This window comes from Solanum dulcamara, chromosome 5, assembly GCF_947179165.1.
Source record: "Solanum dulcamara chromosome 5, daSolDulc1.2, whole genome shotgun sequence".
In the NCBI taxonomy this organism is placed as follows: domain Eukaryota; kingdom Viridiplantae; phylum Streptophyta; class Magnoliopsida; order Solanales; family Solanaceae; genus Solanum; species Solanum dulcamara.
In genome coordinates, this window is record NC_077241.1 from 6,829,657 (window position 1) to 6,854,931 (window position 25,275).

At 34.1% G+C, this 25,275-nt stretch overlaps 2 protein-coding genes across 6 annotated transcripts in view; both read left to right on the forward strand.

The window, feature by feature from the left end:
• Positions 1-17,401, forward strand: part of LOC129890281 (uncharacterized) — an 84,587-nt gene extending 67,186 nt beyond the window's left edge. Inside the window, exons 11-21 of the mRNA XM_055965853.1 lie at positions 5,961-6,110; positions 6,255-6,296; positions 6,519-6,657; positions 6,882-6,991; positions 7,093-7,239; positions 7,810-7,919; positions 11,065-11,223; positions 11,638-11,831; positions 16,767-16,829; positions 16,929-17,015; positions 17,322-17,401. Of these exons, the coding sequence (XP_055821828.1) occupies positions 5,961-6,110; positions 6,255-6,296; positions 6,519-6,657; positions 6,882-6,991; positions 7,093-7,239; positions 7,810-7,919; positions 11,065-11,223; positions 11,638-11,831; positions 16,767-16,829; positions 16,929-17,015; positions 17,322-17,401 (1,281 nt within the window). The remainder of the gene's footprint in view (positions 1-5,960; positions 6,111-6,254; positions 6,297-6,518; positions 6,658-6,881; positions 6,992-7,092; positions 7,240-7,809; positions 7,920-11,064; positions 11,224-11,637; positions 11,832-16,766; positions 16,830-16,928; positions 17,016-17,321) is intronic.
• Positions 17,402-22,287: 4,886 nt separating this feature from the next.
• LOC129888936 (transcriptional corepressor LEUNIG-like) overlaps positions 22,288-25,275 on the forward strand; it is a 31,708-nt gene continuing 28,720 nt past the window's right edge. For 4 of the 5 annotated variants that reach the window (XM_055964006.1, XM_055964009.1, XM_055964010.1 and 1 more), the window contains exon 1: positions 22,289-22,564. The gene's annotated coding sequence lies outside the window, so the exon portion shown is untranslated. Of the gene's footprint in view, positions 22,565-25,275 lie in introns of all 5 variants that reach the window. The other variant, XM_055964012.1, reaches the window with a different exon arrangement.

Genomic DNA, 25,275 nt, shown 5'->3' on the forward strand with positions numbered 1-25,275 from the left:
TCAGGAGAACTAAGATGAAGAAGATCAATCAACCACCTTGAAGGAAATTCTTCATACCTTGTAATATTAGCTGATATAAATAATGATAATCAGGACCATTGTAAAAGGGAGAGTCTCCCTAATTTACTGCTTTTATAGAATAAACTCCATACCATTAGATTTAGGGGTTAGAGTAGCCATCTCCTCCTTTCTTTTCCTTTTGCATATGCAGGTAGTTGCAGGTCTGGAAAATTTCAGGGTGAGCAGCAGCATGTGGACCTGTCCAACTACAAGTGGAAGTTTGCCTAATCCAACTGTTGCAACTCATCTTTGGATGGCTGCTAAAGGATGCAATAACACAGGATCATGCATTGGGAGCCCTTTGTACTGCAATTTCAGCTTGCCTCTTACCTTTCTCAACAACAACATCCTCCAGCAACAAAGTCACCAACCTGCAACTCTCAGGGAATACATACAAGACATTAGTAGTAGATATAACCTGCAGAATTACTTGTCTGTGTGTTTTTCTGCTTGTTGGTGCAGGGTGATTTGTACCAAGTGGACATGTCCAAAGACCCCCAATCTTTGCAGGATTGCAGAAACTACTATTTTGACAAGGCCCAAGAAGTTTCAGCTCAAAAGGATAATTGGAGACATTAGGCGAGCGACCTTGAAACAATCAGCTGTCTTAAGCCTAAAGAGAGAGAAACTTGCTAGTTGGAATCTCCAGCTTGGGAGTCAGGCCTTCAAAATTTGCAGGGATAAAGAAAAGGACATATATGCAAACCTCATGAAGTTTCAGGTCAAACGGATAATTGGAAACGTTAGTCGAGCGACTTGGAAAAAGATAGTAGCCTCCAAAGCTCTTACTGAGGTCCTTTCCTTTTTGCTAGTTTGTGCAAGCTCTGTTTTGTTTGTTTTTGGTTGTTGTATTATTTCAGGTGACTGGAGTGATGTATCAACATTCTTTAACAACCAATACATAGAGAAAAGCACAAATACAACTTCCAACCACCCTGCAACATCTAAGCTTCAGCAGGGCAGCATGTGCAGGGTGAGATGCAGCATGTGGACCTGTCCAAATGGCTCCAATCTTTGCAGGGTTTCAAAAAATAATATATTGACAAGGCCCAAGAAGTTTCAGCCCAAACGGACAATTGGAGGCGTTAGGCGAGCGACATTGAAAATTTCAGCTGCCTTAAGCCTAAAGAGAGGGCCTTTTTTCCAACTTGGGCAAAAAGTCTCCAAACCTTGCAGAACTAAAGAAAGGGCTGTTTGGATATATCTCAAGAAGTTTCAACTCAATCGGATAATTGGAGACGTTAGTCGAGCGTCGTTGAAAATTCTGACAGACTCCAAAGCACTCCTGGAAGAACTTTCCTTTTTGCTAGCTGGTGCAAATTCTTTTTTGCTTTTGGTTGTTTGTTGTATTGTTGCAGGTTGCTGGATTGATTCATCAACATATAATCCCACCCACTTATTCCCCATTTCACATTCTGAACTGAGGAGACAACAACCTGGCAGCTTAGGAATTCACCAACACACCAACATTACTCTCATGCCAAATTCCTTGATGCAGCACCTGCAACAGCTCTCTTACACCTCAAGCTTCCTTGCTATGTCCACTTGTTATGTGCAGGAACAGAAACATGCAACAACAAGTAGTCGAACACATCAGCTAAGAAGGAAAGAAGAAGCTGTATACAGGCACATCAAACAGCAACAATGGACCCTTCCAAAGTGCAAGCCACCTTCAGTCAAACTTTTAAGCCAGGGATGCATCACCAGCATTGTGATTCAGTCCTTCTTCTTCCACAACAACAGCAGCAGTATTCAACAACTTCACCCTGCAACTCAGAAGGACCATCTACAATTCTTGTTAGCATGTTGTCTTGTTTTTGTGGACATGTGCAGGTACTTTAATGAGCTGAACACTTCAAAGGAGCTGATCACTCTCTCTTTGGAGGGCAACAAGAAGCTGTGTACAGTTCCACAAAGAGTCAAACAGAGGGAGACAACCTTGTACTCAAAGCCCATCCTGGTTGGCACATAAGGTACCTTCAAAGGAGCTGATCAACTCTCCTTTGGAGGCAACAAGAAGCTGCCTACAGGATTGCAACAGCCCTCACAGCTCCCATACTTGTTTGGCTCTTTGGTTAATTGTTTGTGCAGGTACACAAAGTCTCAGAAAAAGGGAGACAACATCCACACATGCAAGGTACCCCAGCTGCAGCTCCTTGACTGCATTGATCCCCAAGATCAGTCACCCTCAGCTTCACCAATGTAGCTGGCAGACTCTCCTTGGAAATGCTAAAAGGGCTGCAGTAACCTGGGGCTGCTATGGAGCAGCACACTCAGCTTGCCATCCACATTCTCCATTATCAACACACCCCAGCAACAACTCCATCAACCTGCAGCAGACAAGAAACAAATCTGCAGCCATCCCATATGCAGCCCACAATGAGAAACTACAAGTCACTAGTACCTGGTACAGCAGCCTCCAGATTTGGTTGCTTGTGTATGTTTCTGGTTTTGTCTGCCTGTGCAGGTATCCCAAGGACTTGACCATCATCCAAAGGAGGGATCTACTACTGAACCTAATCACTGCAGCTAGAGAGACAGCAAGGAGCTGGTTACAGAACTACAACAACCATGTTTGTTTGCTTCCTTGGCTACTTGTACTCCACAATAACTCCAAGGCTGTTGGCTACTATAGCTCCATATACTTCCTCTCCTTTCAGCCTCTTTAGCTGGTAATCATGATACTGATACAAAGGCACACTTCACCTGGATTTACTTGGTACGACAAGACTAAAAAGAGCAAAGATGAAAAGAATTTCCCATCCCATGCGAGATAGAAGTTTCGTATACTTGTTCTTCTTCAATGTAGCTATGTCTGGTACGTAGCATAGTTGGAATAGGACTAGTGTAGGTTACTTTCCTTTTTTCTCATGGAAGGGGAGAGTCTCCCTCATTTATGCTTTCATAGTTGAATTGTACCGGGAGGAGTCCTCTCACAGGTTTACTGTTTTCTAGTTATAGTTAGTCCCTTTTTGTATCGGGGATGAGTTAGCCGACCTTAATAGGTTAGCCGACTTATGAACCACCATAGGATCGGAGGTAAGGTTTATGTCCCCCTCCTTGTATTTTATTTTGATTATTTATGTTAAGGCTTGGGGGTGTTGCTTAACCCCTGACTGTGCACGAGAGGTGGGAGCCTCGTGTAGGGTCTGTTTCCATTAAAAAAAAAACTAAATGAAAAAAGAGACTCTACACGATTATTAGGACTACGTGGAAAAGTAGCTCGGGTGTTCTTCCCCAATTGACACGACTCACAATCTAACTTAGACAATTTGGACAAGCTAGGTACCATCTTTTGAAGTTTGGATAAACTAGGATGTCCCAATCGACTGTGGTGGATCTGTGAGAATTGAGATAATAAGTTCATCATGCCCTGACACTCATCCTTCCCGTACTGAGGTCCTTTATAACAAAGAAGTCACAAAAAAATGAGAGGAAACAATTTAAAGTCTTAGCCAAACGACTTATTGACAGGAGGCTAAAGGGACAACTAGGGACATAAAGAACATTATTTAGAATCAAGGAAGATAAGGAATTGACTTGACCCCACTGGCATGGTTAGAGAACCATTAGCTAATGTAAAAGTGGGAAAGGAGTGAGAGTAAGTAATATTAGACAATAAATATTTGTTACTAGAAATGTGGGTCCATGACCCAAGGACCAAGTGTGGTGGATTGTGAGATACAAGTAACAAGATTAACAACTTGGGCAACGGAAACTATTGATCAAGATGTCTGCTTACTCGACTGATGCTGAAGAAAGTCATTGTATTCTACCTCAGACAAAGAGAACAATTGATTGGTTGGATTACGAGTGGATTTAGTTTGAGCAACGTGAGCATTCTTTGGTTTACCATGTAGAGAGTAGCACACATCACGAGCATGACTCAATTTGGTCGTTGTTTCCCATACCGGCCTCCATGTTGATTTCCATTCTGAAATGCAGTCTGAGATGATAGGATAGAAGAATCTGCAAGTGGTACCGAATGACTAGACGACATAGGTAGTGCAACTAGTCGTAACAATCGTGCGAACAGATCATCCACAATAGGAACAACAGAGCTAGCAAAAATTTGATCTCGCACTGAGTCAAGATCAGTTGGAAGTCCAACAAGTGTAACAACTAGAAACATCTTCTGACGCTGCTCCAATTGCTTTTCAACACTTGGAGTGGCGGGCATTAACTCATTAAATTCTTCCGTAACTGCCTGAACCTGTCCAAGATAAGTTGACATATTCGAGTCCTACTTTTTAAGGTTAGTCAACCGAGAAATCACATTATAAAAGCGGGATATGTCGTTTGTGTATAGCCCACGAGCCTTTTCCCAAACTATGAAGCAAGTTTGGAATGGCCGGAACAATGGCATCAACTTTGAGTCAATAGATTTCCATAATAGACTACACTATTGAGCATCAATCTTCTCCCATTCGCCCCTATCTTTTCCAGTAATATCCTTAGTAGGGCTTGAAAGGCTGGACAGTTTGTTTTCCTTTCCTGTCCAGTATTTTCCATTCAAGCCGAAATAGGAAAAGCACCACTAGGCCCGCGCGAAGCGACCCACAACGAAAAAGCCCCCCTTTATGTTAGGGGAGCACTAAAATGATTTTCAATATCAAAATAGATGGAATAACTGTCTCCATTCCTATCACTAACTAAAAAAGTGTCATCAGAGATGAAATTCCGAATGTCTTTAACGCGAGTTGATGTGCTAATACGGCTGGCTTACTTTTCATATGTATGTGGAGGGAACCTGGCGTTAAGCACTGGGGCCAGCCTAAAACCTTTAGCTATATGCTCAATTCTGGACACAAAGTCCTTATTACTTAGCCTGTGTAACCAAGTGATCTTAAACATCTTGTCCCTTGCACCATAATTGAACAAAGGAGGATCAAGATAAAATAGTTTTTTACTTGTCAAAAGTTTTGTGGTGATGCCATGGTTTGGGCTGCTTGAACCCATTGATTTAGTACTAAACATATCTGATCTGAGAGACATGAAAAGGTAGATCTATTAGTGTCCAAAAATAAAATGAATTATAGGAAAAAACTTGAAGAATAGATCTGGAAAAGTGCTTGCTGTCTCGCCGGAAAAAGTTACCGGGAAAAAATAATCTGCTGGAAAACATCACGCGCGCCGCGAGGATTCCGATCGTAATGGTGGTTTAGGTATATGCACAATACCCCTGGAGAGTGTCGGAATCACGGAACAGTGGAGGTTTTACTTAAAAAATAAATTCTCAACAATTTTGTTCTCTTATTATTTTTTGTTTTTTCAATAAACAAAGTTGTGATGCCATGTGAGAAGATAAGAGTTCGAGAGAGAATTCAGCTTGATTATTCCCACAAGCTATTGGAGTTTAAATAGCTAAGTATGCATGTCCTAAAAAGGAAAGGAAATCAATACCTAATTAAAATAGGAGTAAATCAAGCTACCTACTATATTTACACATATGCTATAGAATATTCCTAGGATTCTAACACTGTGCAAATACTGTTGATTTCTTTCGTATGTTCATTCAAGCTGACTCAAGTGGAAAAGATGCAGGAGTAAGTTGAATACTCAAGTAACCATTTCGCTCCTAGATATTGGAGCATACTGCAATTATTTTAGCCATGCAGACCATGAGTTGGTTTTTCGAATTTTCTGGTTGTTGAAATCTCTTTATAAAACCTTTTACAACAATTTATTAATAGTAAAATAAGAACCGTAACTTAAGACTAAACTTTAAAAGGAGAAACCTTTGTAGAAGAAAGAAAAGAGGAGAAAAAATTCAAAGTATTTGCATAGTCCAGTAATCAACAGATTGATGGACCAAATATCAGTTACCCTACTATACTGATGTGATCAAGATCTTTTTCCTGCCTTACTTTTTCTTGTTTTCTTCTTCTGGCATTGAACAGATTCTAGATGATACAGATCAAAGAACCCCAGAGTTTTTACCAACTGACCAACAAAAAATAGCTCCTATAGGAGAACTTATGAGAAGATCTGGAAAGCAACCTGCAGTGCAGGAGAAAATAAACCAGCTGGGACTGCAGTCTTCAAATAAGGTACGTCTAAGATCAAAAAGGCTGTCGCAAGTAACGGATTTTATTTGAACGTTGTCAAATTTCAGCAATATTTTAGCAGTACCAGAATTGAGGAAACATGAGCCCCTTTTTGGCTTCTAATTTCTTACCTGTGTTTTGTATCAGAGTGGCATGAAGAGGAAAACTCGATTGAGTTCTTTGGAATCCGTAAGATCATTTTTCTGAATCTAATTCTTAAGCCCTTCATGTGCTGGTGATTCCATTTCACTCCGTCACTGATAGACATCATCATTTTGGGGGATTGGACTTCCCTTTCTTAGTTTATTCTTGTCTGTCACCTTTATAGTCACTTGGACGAATGCATGTGGAATGTCAATATAGTCTTCATCTACTTCATTCTTGCTCATTTAATATTATCCTAAGTTGTAGGTTTGGAAAGAGAAAACTACTGTCACGGGTGTTGCAAAGGATAATACTATAAGCTGCTACTCACAAGGAGATGTTGATCTGGTTAATGCAAGTAGTTCAATCTATTCATGGGCAGGAAATTTTTCTACGCTCTGGAAAGGTACGCGACAACAAGTTTAATGGTTCCTCTGAAAATTAATACTTAAAATGTTGCAATTTAGATAATTGACAGTTGACAGAAATAGTTTATCCTCCATAAGGACTGTACATAACTGGTGTCACCTGTTGTTAGGCTCTATACTCACCTTGTTAGGTTGTGCATCTAATGTCATATTGAGAACCCATTTAGCCACAAAGGATAATTGATTTCATATTGCTTTGCAGACAACTCTTTTAAAGAGATAAGTTACCTTGACACAAAAATGAGCAAGCTCCTATGTTGCCACTTTCATTCAAATGGAGAGTTTTTGGCTACTGGTGGATATGACGGGAAGGTTTGTCTTATTAATCTTCAACAGGATTCTAGCTGGTCAGATGGAAGAGAGCTTGCTTCAACCTCTCCCCTTAACGAACTTGTGATGTGATCCATGTTTAGGTTTTGATTTGGGAGTTGGGAAATAACAATGTTTATAGTGGACAAGGTCATGCTGATCAAGTTACGGATATCCGTTTTAGACCAAACTCAAGTGTGTTTGCAACATCTTCCTTTGACAGAACTGTGAAGATATGGAATGCAGCCGAGGTACTACCTCTATTTTCCGTTGTAGATCCTTGGTCGATTGAGTCTTGCAGTTACTTTTCTTTTAAGTTGTAATGGCTCACAAGTAGCAGTCAGCACAGAGTTAAATCTCCTGGATATATATTCATTAGTTTTATGATTTTGTTGTTCTTGGTCCACATTATTTCTTCTGATTTCTGTGTTAATATTATCCTGATTCTTTTGCTTGTACTCAAACGAGAACACACACACACACACGTATATATATATTTAGTTGCTTAGACAATTGTCCATGTGACTTTTATTGTCACATTCTTTATTTCAGTACTGAGAATACTCAAAAGGGTTATTCAATTACATCAAATATCAAGATCATCATATTATGTTGTCTATAATACATTTCATTTGAGTCAAGATTTGGGGTACTTGCTTATTACCAAAACATCTTTAGACCTTCAGAATCTTTTTTATTTTCTACTGATTATCAGGATTTCTCATAATGATAACTGTATAATCACTTGAATTGCTAACTTTTGAACTGTGTCTATTATAACCATGATACGGTACATGTTTCTCCATTTTGTCTTAATCCAGCGAAACAGCCCTTTCCAAAGCCTTGTCGGTCATGGTGGGCATGTGATGTCAATAGATTTTCATCCAACAAAGGTGGGTCTCTCTTTCATTAGGGGTCGTTTGATAAAAAAGTAATAACGAATGGATTAGAAACACCAAGATATTTTCTATCAAGTGTTTGGTTTATTGTTTTTCATCTAATTTTGTGTTTGGTTTAGAACTCTATAAAAGCCTCTTTCCAATTGTATCCTTAAATTATTATGGTATTTTCTATTCATGTAATTGGGTCAAGGCAGATAATTGTTGGATAATATTATTTTTTTGTGGTCTTCTAACTAGCTAGGAGAAGAAAAATTTTATCGCTGTGTTTGCTATTTTATCACTTGAATTATTTGAGCGTGAAACTACACAAAAATCTTCTTTACAATTATACCTTGAATTTTTATGGGATTTTCTATTTCATTTAACTGATCAAGTTAAATACTAAAATATGAAAAATAAAATGTTATTAATTTTGAGGTGTGATGTACCACTAGAGAGATCCTTGATAGCAAGGTGTATTTCTAATTTTTTTTTTGTTGGTCAAATACACCTTAAACTTAATGTAGATTTCAGGCTACTTAAATTGTTCAAAAACCTAAAGCTCATTAAAAAAAGAAGACATAATACATAAATATGTCATTTAACTTGGTTTCAGTTGATATATATTTCTTCTAACTTTGGATGTTTATAAGTAAATACTAAAACTTATATAAAATTTAACAAGTGGATACACGTGTCTTATGTGGCATAATACAAGTAGGACAGCATATAGGACACAAAATTGTCATTTAGGACACAAAATTGTCATTTAGGACGTATGTGTATTTATTCAAATTTTGGATAGTTAAAGTATTTACTTGTATACTAATAAAGTTAAAGGTCCTAGTTGTCAGTTGAAGCCAAGTTATGAATTATATTTATGTATTACGCCAGAAAAGAAAACAAAAAGTTCAAGTGGTCAATCAACGAACTACATTTTAAAAGGAAAAAATCTCAAAAAAAATAATCAACCAGTATAGCAACCAAACATGAAGAATAAAATATTAGTTTGTGAAATCATCAAATTACTCTGAAATGAATTTGGAGAATTAACAAAAAAAAAACCTTTATAATAACCATTACAACATAGGATAGACATAATACATAAATATGCCCTTTAACTTAGCCTCATTTCACATTTATATCCTCCAACTTTTGATGTACACAAGTAGACACTTAAATTTGCATAAAATTGAATAAATAGACACACGTGTCCTACGTGGCACAATACACGTAGGATGTCACGTATGACACAAAATTGTCGTATATGATGTTGTGTAGGACGAGTGTGTCTAATTGTTCAAGTTTTTGATAGTTAAATTGTCTACTTGTGCACTAGTAAAGTCAGAGGTCATAGTTATCAGCTAAAATCAAGCTAAGGGTCATATTTATATATTATGCCCATAGGATATTGTTCTAACTTCTAACTGCACATTTTTTTGAAGTTAGAACCCCGTTGATATTTTCTTGCTTTCAAACTAATTTTATTTTGTAGATTTTACCATCTGTAATTAAGAAAGATCAATAAGTTTGCGGCAAATTTTATATATGAGCTCCTCTCGATGTTTTGATTTTTTAATATATTATCCACTCAAAACGAATTATGTTTGCGGCAAGTTAGAATTTTAAAATTTGAACTTCAAAGCTCTTTTATAGCGGATTTCAATGGACACATCCAGTTAGAGAAACTCTTAGTCCCAAATTTAAGATATGCATTGCTCTTGATATTTCAAATCTTTTAATATATTATTCAATTGAAATGATTCATCTTTACGACAAGCCAAATTTTAAAAATTGAGCTTCCAGCTCTTCAATGACGGATTGTTCCATTTTAAGGTCCCAATTTTCTATTAAAGCCATTAAGATCGTACATGTGACCACAAGGAGTGGTACTCGGTTCGAAACAAGTCTCCAAACAAATCTGCAATACTAAATAGGAAAAGCAACAAAAAGTCACCCCCAATAATTCAATTATGGCCAATTTGTTGTTATTGTTTTATTTTGGCATAATACATAAATTGAATCTTTAACTTGACTTCAAATTATAAGTTTGATCTTTAACTTTGACAGTACACAAGTAGACACTTTAAATATCCAACACTTAAACAAAACACTTGAATCCTACCTGGCAAAATGCGTGAAAAAACATCTAAGTTACGTGTGTCAGAGGTAAATTCGAAGGCCCTAACAGTAAAAAAAAATATGCTGAAAAGACAATTACTATATATACTGTTAGTGTGAGCATTTTAACATTTTATTAAATTGCAATTTTAGCAATTGTCCATTGATGACATTTAATGTCATCTTTATTATTCTTTCTTTAGTGCATAAAAAATATCTTTCATTATCATCTTTATTTAGTGCAAGACTAAATCATTCCATTATGTATTTTTAATCTAATTATCACTAATAAGTGGTGCACTAAATCATAATGGTGCACTAAATCATAATGGTACGCTAAATGATGATAATGATGGCATTCTATTATTTTTTCATCTTTGTATGATTTTTCTCTCCTATAAATAGAGATGTCTTCTTTGTTTTGAAAAGAAATAAGAGAAGAAAAAATTAAGAGAGTTAAGTTTATATAAAAAAGAGAGTTCTTATTAGTTGAAGGGAGGTATTCTTTGTGAAGAGCTTTAAACTCAACTCTTGTCCAGAGTTTGTTGAGTTACATTTTTGTGATAAGGCTGTTGTATCCTGGAGGGGACAAGTCAAGAGGACTACTGCTGGACCAGTGAAATAATTTACTGCAGTGGGCTTGAATCTCCTTAAAGAAAGCGAGATATCCGCGCCTCAGCCAAGAAGTGAAGTTAATTTCTTCATTTTATTTTTCAATTGTAATTTGTAATCTTGTAATTTCACCAACAATTTTAAGGAGATTCATTATGGCTACAATTGAAAAATCCGCGGATATCAAGATGGGAGATCTAAACAAACCATTTCGATTTAATGGTAATCATTTCAAGAGATGGAAGGGTAAAGTACTTTTCTACTTAAGTCTTCTCAATGTTTCATATGTGTTAACTCAAAAAATCCTAATAAAGTTAACATCCTCTCCATGTATAACGATGAACTAATTTCTCATCAAGAGAAAGTGGAAAAGTACAATAATGATTCCTACAAGTGTCGGTATTATATTCTTAATTGTCTATCTGATAATTTTTATGATTATTATGATAGAACTTACTCTAGTGCAAAGAAAATATGGAAAGCATTGCAGAGTAAATATGATACCGAAGAAGCTGGAGCGAAAAAATATGCTGCTAGTCGATTTTTTCGTTTTCAAATGGTGGATGATAAATCAGTGATAGACAAAGCTCAAGATTTTATAATGATCGTTGGAGAACTCAGGTCTGAGGAAGTCAAAATTGGAGACAATCTTATTGTTTGTGGCATAATAGACAAACTTCCACCTTTATGGAAGGAGTTTCAAAAAACTATGCGCCACAAATAAAAGGAAACCTCTCTTGAGACTTTGATCATGAAAATCCGCATGGAAAAGGAGGCAAGGGGCCAAGATACACTTTTACAAAATGAAGAGAGCAACATCACAACGAAGGTAAATTTAGTTACTTCAAAATATATTACTCCTGAATCTAACAAAAATACCTCTTTGAAGCCTAAGAAGAAAAAGTTCAAGAAAAATAATGGTAGACTTCCTAAGAAAAATAATGGTGAAAATAGCCAAGCACAAAATCAACAAGTTTATAATAAAGGACCGTGCTTTGTCTGTGGCAAGAGTGGGCATATTGCTCGATTTTGCAGATACCGAAAACGTGGTTCTATACCTCAGGCAAACGTTACCGAAGAGCCTTTTGTGGCAATGATTACAGACATAAACATGGTTGAGAATGTTGATGGATGGTGGGCTGATTCTGGTGCAAACCGTCATGTCTGTTATGACAATGATTGGTTTAAAAAATATACTCCTTTTGGAGAGCCCAAAACCATCATGCTCGGTGATTCTCATACTACTCAAGTGCTTGGAATGGGAGATGTCGAATTGTGTTTTACCTCTGGAAGGATATTAACTTTGAAAGATGTACTTTATACTCCTTCAATGAGAAAAAACTTGATGTCTAGTTTTCTTCTTAATAAAGTAGGCTTTAAACAAATTATTGAATCTGATCAATATGTAATTGTGAAAAAAAGTATTTTTGTGGGAAAGGGGTATGCTTGTGATGGGATGTTTAAACTGAATGTTGAAATGAATAAAATTTCTACTTCTGTTTACATGCTTTCTTCTACTAATTTTTGGCATGCTCGTTTGTGTCATATTAATGATCGTTATGTTGGAATCATGAGTAATTTAGGATTAATCCCAGTGATTAAAAAGAATTTTGAAAAGTGTGAAGCTTGTAGTAAAGCAAAAATTACTAAAAGGCCTCATTTTAAAGTTGAAAGAAAAACTGATTTATTAGAATTAGTTCACACTGATATTTGTGAACTTGGAGGAATTTTAACTCGTGGAGAAAATAGATATTTTATCACTTTCATTGATGATTTTTCTAAGTTTACATATGTTTACTTAATGAAAAATAAAAGTGATGCTTTTGAAAATTTTAAATTTTTTCTCCATGAGGTTGAAAATCAGTTTGGAAGAAAATAAAAAGAATTAGAAGTGATAGAGGCCGTGAATATGAGTCAAATGAGTTTAATTCTTTTGTTAGATCATTGGGAATAATTCATGAAACTACTCCTCCTTATTCTCCTTCATCTAATGGTGTAGCGGAAAGAAAAAATAGAACTTTGATTGAATTGACTAATGCCATGCTTATTGAGTCAAATGCACCTTTGAATTTTTGGGGTGAAGCTATTTTGACTGCGTGTTATGTGTTAAATCGAGTGCCTCATAAAAAGACTAAACTAACACCTTTTGAGTTGTGAAAAGGTCACAAGCCAAATTTGGGATATCTAATAGTTTGGGGTTGTCTAGCCTTTGTGAAGCTAATGGATCTCAAAGTTACAAAATTGGGTAAGAAAGTTACTACTTGTGCTTTTCTTGGTTATGCTTTAAATAGTACAGCCTATAGATTTTTTAATCTTGAAGATAATATTGTAATAGAATCAGGTGATGCTATTTTTCATGAAAATAAATTTCCTTTTGATTCTAAAAATAGTGGGGGTCAAAGAATTGAACAAAATATTTTATCACTACCTAGTTCTTCTTCTTCCATTTTTAAAAATAAAGAAATTGATGATTTTGAGTTTAGAAGAAGTAAAAGAGATAGAGTAGAAAAAAAAATTGGGCCTGATTTTTATGTTTTTAATGTTGGAGATGACCCTTTCACTTTACAAGAAGCTTTATCTTCGCATGATTCTATTTTTTGGAAAGAGGCTGTAAATGATGAAATGGAATCACTAACTTCTAATGAAACTTGGAAGTTAGTTGATTTACCACCAGGTTGTAAAACAATTGGTTGCAAATGGGTCTTACGAAAAAAGTTAAAACCAGATGGATCAATCGATAAATATAAGGCTAGACTAGTTGCTAAAGGGTTTAAGCAACTAGAAGGCCTAGAGATTTTTGATACTTTTTCTCCGGTTACAAGAATTACATCCATTAGACTTTTAATTGCTATGGCTGCAATTTTTGATTTGCATATTCATCAAATGGATGTAAAAATTGCTTTTTTAAATGGAGAACTTAATGAAGAAATTTATATGGAACAACCTGAAGGTTTTGTTGAAGCAGGCCAAGAAAGCAAAGTATGTAAACTTACTAAATCCATATATGGCTTGAAACAGGCACCAAAGCAATGGCATGAAAAGTTTGATTCCTGCATGATTGAAAATAATTTTAAAATAAATGAGTGTGATAAGTGCATATATCATAAGTCTTGGAATAATACACATGTTATTATTTGCCTATATGTTGATGATTTATTGATCTTTGGCTCGAATATGAATGTTATTTATGATACTAAGAACATTCTTAGAAGCCATTTTGATATGAAAGATCTTGGTGAGGCAAATTTTATTCTAGAAATAAAAATTACTAGAACATGTGATGGAATTTTCCTTGACCAGTCACATTATGTTGAGAAAATTTTAAAAAAATATAACTTTCTTGATTGCAAGCATGTTTTAACTCCTTTTGATTCAAGTGTACACTTGTTTCCTATTCAAAGTGAAAATGATGTGATAAATCAAAAGGAATATGCTAGCATAATTGGAAGTTTGATATATGTGACTAATTGTGTCACGACCCAAGCCTAGGGCCTAGACGTTACACGGCGAATGAGATACCCGAAGGTACCTCACCCAAGCCTCTTAGCATTCATTAAGCATTTCATTAGTAATGGTAAACAATAATAAGCGGAAATAAAAATATTTCATCCATTTATGTCCAAACATACCTCTACTAATAGACTTGGCGGGGGCTAAGACATGTCCCTACCTCACCCTCAATATAAGTGTCAAGAAATGCCTTAATAAAAGTCTTACTATTCTACATAACACAAGCTTAGAATAAAAAGGATGTCGTTCCCGAAACATGGGAACTACCCACAAGAAATCTTCAACTAACTTGAGCTAGCCACGAGGAGGAGGTCGGGGAGTGACGTCAGTTCCTACATTGTGATATCATGTAGGCAAAAGTATGTGTTAGTACTTTGAATGTACTAAGTATGTGAGTATGCAATGCAATATATCATTATACAATAAGGTGAAATAATGGACCATATTAGAACCTTGTATTCATTCGAAATACCATTTGGAGTTATGAAGCTTAGTCAATAAAATATAGAAACCATCATGATTCATAAAAGAAACTTAAATATTTTAGAGGTAGTCATGAGTCATTATAAGAAACCATATACTTGCAAAATACCATGAATAGTAAATAAGTAATCCATAAACCTTTTGAAAGAAATCATTAATTTTGTGAGAGCACATACTTTACCTTGTGATAGACATAGTAGATATCATATGATATATCTTAAACATTGGAAGAGGGACCTTGTACCTTTGTGAGAGCGACCATCAACCGACATAAACCATGTGAGCCATAACATGGAGTCCCGATGTTAACCCTACACCGGAAGAAAGGGGAAGACTACTTGCCAAGGTAGACTCTGTCATGTCTAAGTGGATCCACTAAGCTATTGTGTGAACCGGGTACTCACCTCTAGTTCTTAGACTTGGGTACTCACCACTAAGCCTTGATATTTCGGGTACTCGCCTCTTAGAGATTGGGTATTCGCCTCTATCTTCTTTATACCTATGGTGGCACGTAGTTCTGGGACGTGGGTATTCGCCTCTTATCCAGCTCGGTGCTAGGTAAGCTCTCAGTAGAATAACATTTAAGTATCATAATAACATAAGCATTTATATAACTTTAGACATCAAATCATCATCGGTGGAATAGCTCATTAAAATCTTTGGTTTATAATATCATCATGACTACCATGCTCTATTTACCGTTCTACTAATGAACCTTGGTTTATAAGAGAGTTAGGTCTACAATCAGTGATGGCATTCCAGGTACCATGCTAATCGGACCTTCTATTTTGGAAAAATGTTCAAAAGCATTGACGGCCTATAGGGAAGTCAAACATGTCATATCATAACCTTAAACATTTCATTTGATTCAATGTGAGAATTGTCCTTTCACATTGAAACCTTATTTTGACTAAGAAGCCATTTCATCAATCAAGCATTTCATAAAGACATTTCATTTCATAAGACTCCCTTAAACATAGGCATTTGCTTCATAAACTTTCATTTCAACTTCATTTCAACATAAGAAAACTAGGTGGGTTCATTTCATATAACTTTCAAATACATTTAAAGAATACTTGTATGCATGAGAGTGATATGAATGCATCAAATCAAACATCTTAAAATAACCCACCATATGCACTTTAAAACTACTTTCAAACCTTCATATAAGTACCTTGATAAACTATCCATATCATGTAAATATGAATCAACATAAGTCAATATAGGTAATAAACTTCAAATATTCAAGAATCTATACATTTGGAATCGTAGTATGAAAATTCCTAAAAACTCATCACTTGAAATTAAGAGTCAACATATCCATTTAAACATAATAAGCTTCAAGTAAACCATAATATATGCATTTTGAATCATCATGTAAAATACCATAAGATTTCATCATTTAGAATTTATATACAAAGTTGAGAAAAATATTTGGGCTCCATAGGTGGAAGAACCCATGGATGAAAACCCACATACCTTAGGGAGGAACTTGAAGAAGATTTGGAGAAGTCTTGGTCTTCAATGAGGAGCCTTGAATCCTTGAGTTTGATAGAAAAATTGGAAGGGATTATTTGAGAGAGAAGAGGATGAAGTTTAGGGTTCTTTAGAGAGGTGAAAGGCTGAAAAATGACTCCCAAACATGCCCAAGTTCGTGTATATACATTTAGGGAAAATGCCCAAGTTGCCCTTCATCAAAAAATCTAGAAAATAGGCAAAAAAACTTCTGGCGCTATAGCTGGCGCGACGCGCCAGCACCCAAACTACTGAGGCTAGTTTGCCTGCGATTTCTGCAGAGATAGTCTGTGGTAAAATGGTCATAACTTTTGACTCCAAACTTCAAAAATTGCAATCTTGGTGGAGTTGGAAAGAAGACTCAAAGACCTTTAATTTGATAGGTCATGGTCCACCCAATTCGCTATATTCCAATAGATATGGTCGTTTGAAGTTGACCCTTATACAAACTCATTCGGAAAAATTAGCCAAGACGAATTCTTTGGACTTGGCTTGGTTTTAGGGATCCCTTATGACCCTAAATCACATCTAATACCCTTCAATTACTTAGTAATTGATGTTAACTTATATATACAACTAGAATTCATCGAGTCTGATCCTATATGCCTATGAGAAATGGTTCGGGTCTTGGCATAGAAATTTTTGGGGTGTTACAGATTGCACTAGGCCTGATATTGCATATGCAGTAGGAGTACTTAGAAGGTTTACTAGCAAGCCAGGTAATGAACATTGGCATGCTATAACAAGAGTTATGAGATATTTAATTGGAACAAAAACTTGTGGTTTGTTCTATAAAAAATATCCTGTTGTACTTGAAGGCTTTTTTGATGCAGATTGGAACACTCTAGCAGGTGATTCCTGTTCTGCCACTGGTTACATTTTTACATTGGGTAGTGGTGCTGTTTGTTGGAAATCAAAAAAACAAACTATAATTGCTAACTCTATCATGGAGGCTGAACTAATTGCTTTAGCTTCAGCTAGTGAGGAAGCGAATTGGTTAAGAGATTTATTATTTCAAATACCTTATTTTGAAAAACCAATTCCTCCAATTTTAATTCATTGTGATAGCACTGCAACAATTGGTAGAGTTCAAAATCGTTATTACAACGGTAAATCCAGACCTATAAGGAGGAAACACAGTAATGTTAGATCATATTTGACAAGTGGTACCATTAATGTTGATTATGTCAAATCTTGTGAAAATCTTGCAGATCCTCTTACTAAGGCCTTAACAAGAGAAAAGATCTGGAGCACATCGAGGGGGATGGGATTGAAGCCTATAAATCCATGAGTCATATATGAGGAAACCCAACCTGGAGACTAGAGATCCTATAACCAGGTTCAATGGGAAAAACGAATCATATGATGACTTGTTATGAAAAAAATACACTATTTTTTATTCCCTCCCTATGATGTGAGTGCATTGTTTCCTGTAATGAATTGTGGAGGTTGAGTTTAAAAAACTCTTAATGAAAATCTGTAGCCCTTATGGGTGGAGTGTTAAATTTACAGAAGCACTCTCGACAGATTTCACCTTGTGAGTATGGAAGTAGGCCGCTTCCTATGAGAATTAGGCTTATTCTCAAAAGCACTCATAAAACCGGGATAGCACAAGGCCGTAAAGTGCTGACTTATAAAGCTCGTGACAATATCTTGATTACTATGTGTGAGCAGTAATATTTTATGTCCCTTAAGCAGTCATAGTTCAAGTCTGAGACCACTACGACTCTGGAGTAAAAGTTATTGTTTCACTAAGTGGAGGTTCAATGCAGAGCACACCTTCATTATGTATAGTAATCTTCCTTCAACTGATAAACTCTCTTATACAATATTAAAATGAGTGGGGGATTGTTAGTGTGAGCATTTTAACATTTTATTAAATTGCAATTTTAGCAATTGTCCATTGATGACATTTAATGTCATCTTTATTATTCTTTCTTTAGTGCATAAAAAATATCTTTCATTATCATCTTTATTTAGTGCAAGACTAAATCATTCCATTATGTATTTTTAATCTAATTATCACTAATAAGTGGTGCACTAAATCATAATGGTGCACTAAATCATAATGGTACGCTAAATGATGATAATGATGGCATTCTATTATTTTTTCATCTTTGTATGATTTTTCTCTCCTATAAATAGAGAGGTCTTCTTTGTTTTGAAAAGAAATAAGAGAAGAAAAAATTAAGAGAGTTAAGTTTATATAAAAAAAGAGTTCTTATTAGTTGAAGGGAGGTATTCTTTGTGAAGAGCTTTAAACTCAACTCTTGTCCAGAGTTTGTTGAGTTACATTTTTGTGATAAGGTTGTTGTATCCTGGAGGGGACAAGTCAAGAGGACTACTGCTGGACCAGTGAAATAATTTACTGCAGTGGGCTTGAATCTCCTTAAAGAAAGCGAGATATCCGCGCCTCAGCCAAGAAGTGAAGTTAATTTCTTCATTTTATTTTTCAATTGTAATTTGTAATCTTGTAATTTCACCAACATATACTAGTCTCCGGGAACGTGTGTTGCACGTTTGTCCCTTACTACTTTATAGAATTTGTATCTGTTTATATTTTAATGCACAAGTACATGTTCAATATAATGCCGTTCCTATAAATTTCAAATGGTATCTGAGAAAAAAATGCTGAAAAAGAAAGGAAAGGAAGAAAACAAAAACATGGAAAAAGACTACGAAAATGAAAAATTGATGAAATTGTTATAGTAAAGCATTCTTGGGAAATGAAAATTATTTCCAACCTTTATATTGCTCATTCTCGGTAATTTTGGGCTTCCTTTCATGTGAACATGCATTGCACATTTATTTTTAATTTTATTATAATGTTTGTAAAATAAAACAGTAAATCAGAAAAAGTACTTTAAAAGCCAAACAACTTATATGTGTGGTCGCCAAAGCAAGAATAACTATCAACCATACAAAACACAAATCATAAAATTGATGTCTTATCGTGTACAATATATTTTTAGTTGTAGTTATTTATTTGTCGAATAGGAATTAACTCGAAAAAACAGATAGTGCTTCTTTTTATTATTACAAATGTAAAATACCTTTAAAGAAATCAACAAAATATTACAAACTGAAGCTAAAAGTATTAATGTGAAAGGAGAATGTAGACAAAAAATGTAGAGAGACAAGAGATGAGAGCTTTCTTATTCTCTTTCAAGTATTCAAAATCTCTTCAAGTGTGTACAATGTTGTGACTTGTGTCCAATGTTCGTTACCTCATTAGGATTGATAAGGTAAAGCCTTGCCCCCTCTTCCTTGTACTTATCCCTATTGAGGATTTTTATTTTAATAAAAGCTGTTGGACACTCCGTCTAGTGGTATAAATTCAGAAAAAAATTAAGGGACAAAAAGGGTTGTCTTGAACAAATGTAGTAGACATCTTCATTATTACTAATATAAATATTGATAACACACACAAAAAAAATCCAACTTGATCAAATAGAAAAGAAATCTAAGCAAATCTTGATAAATCTGTAACGGAACTATCAAATATTAATATTCAAAGAGTGAAGAAAAGTAGCTATCGTCAAAACTAAGGCAATATATATATCATGATACAGTCCATAGAGAAAAAACACTGAAGCACACAATGATATTTATAATCCAAGAAATATGTCTAAACATGATCTATAGAAATTCAAAAGTCACGTTAGAAAAAGATCATTAAAATATCATTAAATTTCTTTATAACGGTTAAAAAGAGATAAAAAGACACACATTTTATTCTTTAGAAACAGTTAAATTTCCAAAACTATTAAATCCAAATTTGCAGTTATTGTTCAAACTTGAAGCATATGATTATATATGATATATATACCAACTGAATTATAAAAGATAACGTACTAATACACATATATAAAAGATAACATATTGAATTGTATATAGAATATGAAGAATCAATTCTAAAATTATAAAGAACTACATAAATGACTAATTGTAATAACTTCTTTAAATTAGTAATTCATATGTGGAGAGGCATATAATTATGGTTGATTCATTGTATTGTATTCAATATGATACTTAGCATTTATTTAAACGTATATTTACAGTTCTTTGTACAAAATATTAAAGGAGTAGGTTTTTTATTGAAGGATAAAAATGTGTAATTAATTAGATTAGATAAATTAAATTAATTATTTTATAACATTTTGATTTAGTGTAGGGATAAAATGGTAATTCAATTTTGCACTTTGAATCTTTCACTTTTAGTAATATATGATATGATATATCATTATTTTTAAAATTAAATAGTCAATTTATTCTCTTTTTAATTTCTCCAACAATTTTTTTCCTCTTTTTGGAACTATTTGCTGCTCGTTGCTAATGCAAGGGACATTTAACTATTTTTTTTTGTCGTTGTGAAGTAATGAAGATTTCCTGATTTGTAAATAATCTAGGTCGTAATGTAATTTATTTTCTCTATCATTGTCAAAGTTAAATGTATTTTAAATTTCACATGTAGTTATTTTAATTAGGTGACAGCCACTGAGTGGCTTAATAAGCACGTCAGAGCGTTTGCTATCACGCATTTGGGTTGCAATATTCGAGTGTTTTTTTTTTGTAAGTGTTAGATAGTTAAAGTGTCACTTGTTCATTGTCAAAGTTAAAGGTATTTTGAAAATCCACGTGTATTCATTTTAATTAGATTGCAATCACTGAGTGGCTTAGTAATCTATGTCGGAGCATCTGCATATCACTCGTTTTGGGCTGCAATATTTGAGTGTTTTTTTTGTTTAAGTATTGGATAGTTAAAATACCTACTTTTTCACTATCCAAGTTAAAAGTCAAAGTTATAATTTAAAGTCAAGTTAATAATTCTATTTATGTATTATGCCTTTTGTTTTATGTCTATATAATACAATTGATGAAAATATGTTAGAAAAGAAGTACTGGCTATTGTCTTGAAATTTTCGAAAGAAGTTTTGGATGGGTATTCATGAAAAGAGAAAAAAAGAATTAATTTTAGGGCAAATTATCTAATTACACAAATATTTGTGTCATATTAATTAATTTTTCATATAGTTTGAAATAATTACATACATATTGTCTCACTAATTAATAATTTTATACCAAATTTCAAGTCAGATACATCTAGATACATGTATTTTTGCTACCATAACACTCTGAAATACATATACATAGGGAGAGAGGCAAATAAACGAAGAAAGAGGCGATTGAGTGAGTCAGTGTATCCATATACATACAAATCCACTTGAATATAATGTATCTCTAATAAATGACACCTAATTTTGATCCAATGTGTTCGAGATATATTTATCTGATCGCGCCAAATACATGTATATGGAAATCTAAATCTAGTACAAATGGTAATTTTGAAAACTTATGAAAAGGCTTGTAATTAAGCCCTAAACTAGTGAAATTTGTATTTTTAATTTTTTTTTTAATGGGCTGGCTCAGACGTATAAGTTAAAAGAATTCAAATGGGTGAGTACATTTTGGAAAAAATCATGTATAAACCACTTAAGAAAATTAAGTTGGAACATGAGAATTTAATGAAATAGGGATAAATGTGATTTTTATTGAGTGCAAAGTTAAATATGATCCTAAAGTTTGATGACAAAGACAAATATGTTTTGAAAAAGTATAACAAAGAAAAAATATAAGTTATTTGTACGAGTACTTAGACTAATCTAACCCTTTTCCGTAATAACAATACTAAAAATGAAACTAGACTACACCCGGCCTACGAAGCTTTTATTCTACTTCTCGACCTCTACGTTGTTCTACTTAAGATTATTATTGATAAGTCGCAAGTGAATCATGTCATGTGTAATCATCTCTCTAAAAAATATAATTATTTAATATTATTAACTTAAAATTAAATAATAATTTAAGTAGAGATTTTCATCATCTATATAAATTGCCTCCGACTTATAAGATTTTGAATTATTAACAGATGATTAAGATTCATACCGAAAGAAATATACGGACAAATGAATGAGGTCTGAATAATCAAAAAATGATATTCATTAAGAGCAAAAGAAATGAGTTCAAAATGATACTTAATAATATAAAGTCATTGCTTAGAAACCTAATAAAGAAATCTCAAATAGTCATTGTACAATAATACAATTAGAACATTTTTTTTTGTTTTTGGAATATAGAACAAAAATTAACTTAAATAAATAAATAAATTCAAGAGTGCAAAAACGAAATTGACGAAAATTGAAGCATAAAAAAGAAAATTGCAACCCTAGAAGAACACAATGAATAGAAAAGTTGTCAATGGTGAGAAATTCCGCCATGGATGGAACTGCCAGAAGCTATATTACTGGAGATTGCACAGAAAGTTTGCACTACGTGGAGGCGAATATGCAACGATGCAACGAGAAAATGTGTATTCATGCCATTAATCGCAGCTATATGATATCAATTTGGAGTTCTTTGCTACTAATGAGTTGCTTTACTACATAGCAAAGAGGTAATTTCTGGCTCTTGTTTGTTTTCCTTGTTTTGATTTTTTTTTCTTTTCTTATGAAAGCATGACCTGTTTGATAAAGCGAAGTGAGAAGAGTGAGATAGGATAACAAAGCTTGCTAGAAAGATTAAAAATTTGCTGCTAGTGCAATTATGGAAGCACAATAAACGTTGCTAGTGGCGATTGATTATTCACACAATGATCAGGCCCAGCGTATGTAGAATCTACAAAGCGGGACAACATAGAAAGAGAGAAGATAAGTGGCTGCTGCAGATAACATGAACAAATTTGTGTGATATTTCACAAATTCTAAGTAAAAAAGGAAATATGTATCTATTTCAATTAGCCATGAATGCATTCAGAGAACATAAGAGAGCAAGAAGGGGGTTGGATACATAGGGCCTGTTTGGCCATGTGAGATGAAATCATGGTATGAAATCATATGAGATAGAAGTTTTGTTTGGACGTGCAATTTGGATTTTGAAGTTGTATTTTTTGTAAAAACTCATAATTTGTGAAATCTATCAAAATTGACTCAATTCTTTATACAAGCTTACCAAATAAGCAAAAGTTCATAACAAAAGTATAATACACTATCACAAAGCTATTCTAAAAAAATTCAACATTTATTGATCGAACTTTAGCTCAATAAAAGAGTAAAATTGAACATGAGTTGTAGCGTACTACTCTTTAATATAATATTCCCACATAGTACGGACAATATCAACTATAAATTTTGTTTACATATGAAATAAATGGTTGGTAGATATAAAATGATAGTTTTTTTTACAAAGTAGGGGAAATAGCTATTTTATTCCCTGTATTATTGCATAATTTCAGTTTGAGTTCCTGTTTTATTTGACTATTCACATTTAACCTTTAATTAGTTGAATTGTGCGGTTTTGGTCTTTGAAGTTAACGAAAGTTAAATATTTAACGGAATGATTATTTCAAAATATATCAAATAAATAAATTGAAGGGTTGGTGATTCTAAATGCTTGAAAATTATTTGTATAAAACAAAATTGAGTTTAATAAAAATACTCTTGCATTATACTTCAGAGGTGCCGTTGGCATTTGCTGCATTTGATAGCTGATGGACATGAACATACAACTAGGGGTGTTCATGGTTCGGTTTGGGTCGGTTATTGATTAAAACCATAACCAAACCAATTTAATCGGTTATTAAATGTCTAAAACCATAATCAAACCAAGTAAAATAATAACCACGGGTTTGGTTATTGTCGGTTTGGTTCGGTTTGGTTCGGTTATTCGGTTTATGACTAGCCGAGACAATTCAAATATTCTCTCTCTACATTCTTCAAATTCTTATGAAGCTCTTTTTTCCTCACGGCCCACAGAGATTCGAAACAAAAAAGGAAACAACTTAAACATTCTAAACAAAAAAGAAAACAACTTAAAATCAATTTAAAATTTGAAAAACTTCTTATAAACCTTCTCAAAATTTGACAATCTTGTACTTGGGGTTGAGAAGTTGAGGTTGCTTTTGAGCCTTCACTGTTAGTCTATGACTGTGGGTCTGTGATTTTATGAGAAACTAACGTGAGAGGAACAGAAATGTAAAAGAAAAATAGATACTAGGGTTTTAAAGTTTTAACTTTTACCTTATGTTGCTGCCTGCTGCTTAAGTGCTTAGTGCTTATTAGGAATTTAGGATTTAGAATTGAGCTTGAGAGTTGGGCTTGGATTGTTGGGCCTTAAAAATAAGTAGATTAATATTAAATTAATAATTAAAAGGTATAAAATATCTTTAATTATTTATGAAAAACTAATATTATACATATAAATAATTATAAATTTTATGTATATAATTATCGGTTTGGTTCGGTTATTTATTTGGTTATTTTTTTCTATAACCATAACCAAACCAAATATTATCGGTTATTCAAATTTAAAACCAAACCAAACCAAACCAAACCAAACCAAATGTCGGTTTTTTTATTCGGTTTGGTTAAATTTTCGGTTTGGTTTTGGTTTTAACCAAAACTGTGAACAGCCCTACATACAACAAACATTAGAAGACTCTGATATGCAAACTCAACAATCAAAGTAATGGTTTCATATACAAAACATGCTTGGACCATCTAGATAATGTGAAAAATTTATCTCATATTATTGGCCAAGCAGTTGGTTCTGATTACTAGACTAACGAGCAGTCCTTAATAGGCAAGTTTTGTAAGAAACTCTTGAAATTTCATATATCAAAAAGTCATAATTAAGAGCAACACACAGACAGAATAAGAATGTGATTTTGGTCAATCTTCATTTGTTGCCTTAGCAGCTTAAGACAATTATATATACCAATTTTGGAGAACAAAATACAAATCGCATCAAGCGCTCAACCTTTATCCTTGTTGAAGTAACTACGCAGACATTGTATTAAAATGAGGCAAAAATGATCAGCGTAACAATAAACATAACATGCTATTACCCAGAATTGCTTGCAAATGGAGGCATACCACCCATTTCTTTCCTGTAAGCCGGTCATGTCTCTTTGAGGAGACAAATCTAGTAACGCATAATCGGTATCATAAGATGACAACAAATTTAGAAGTTCAGCATCCATAAGGTCAGGACCAATGGGTTCCATCACAGGAGAGGATGTCATCAAAGCAGGTGACGGCATCACAATAGAGATGTTTGCTTCCGTATGATCAGCGGCATAAGATCGATGCACACCATTATCAGCCACAA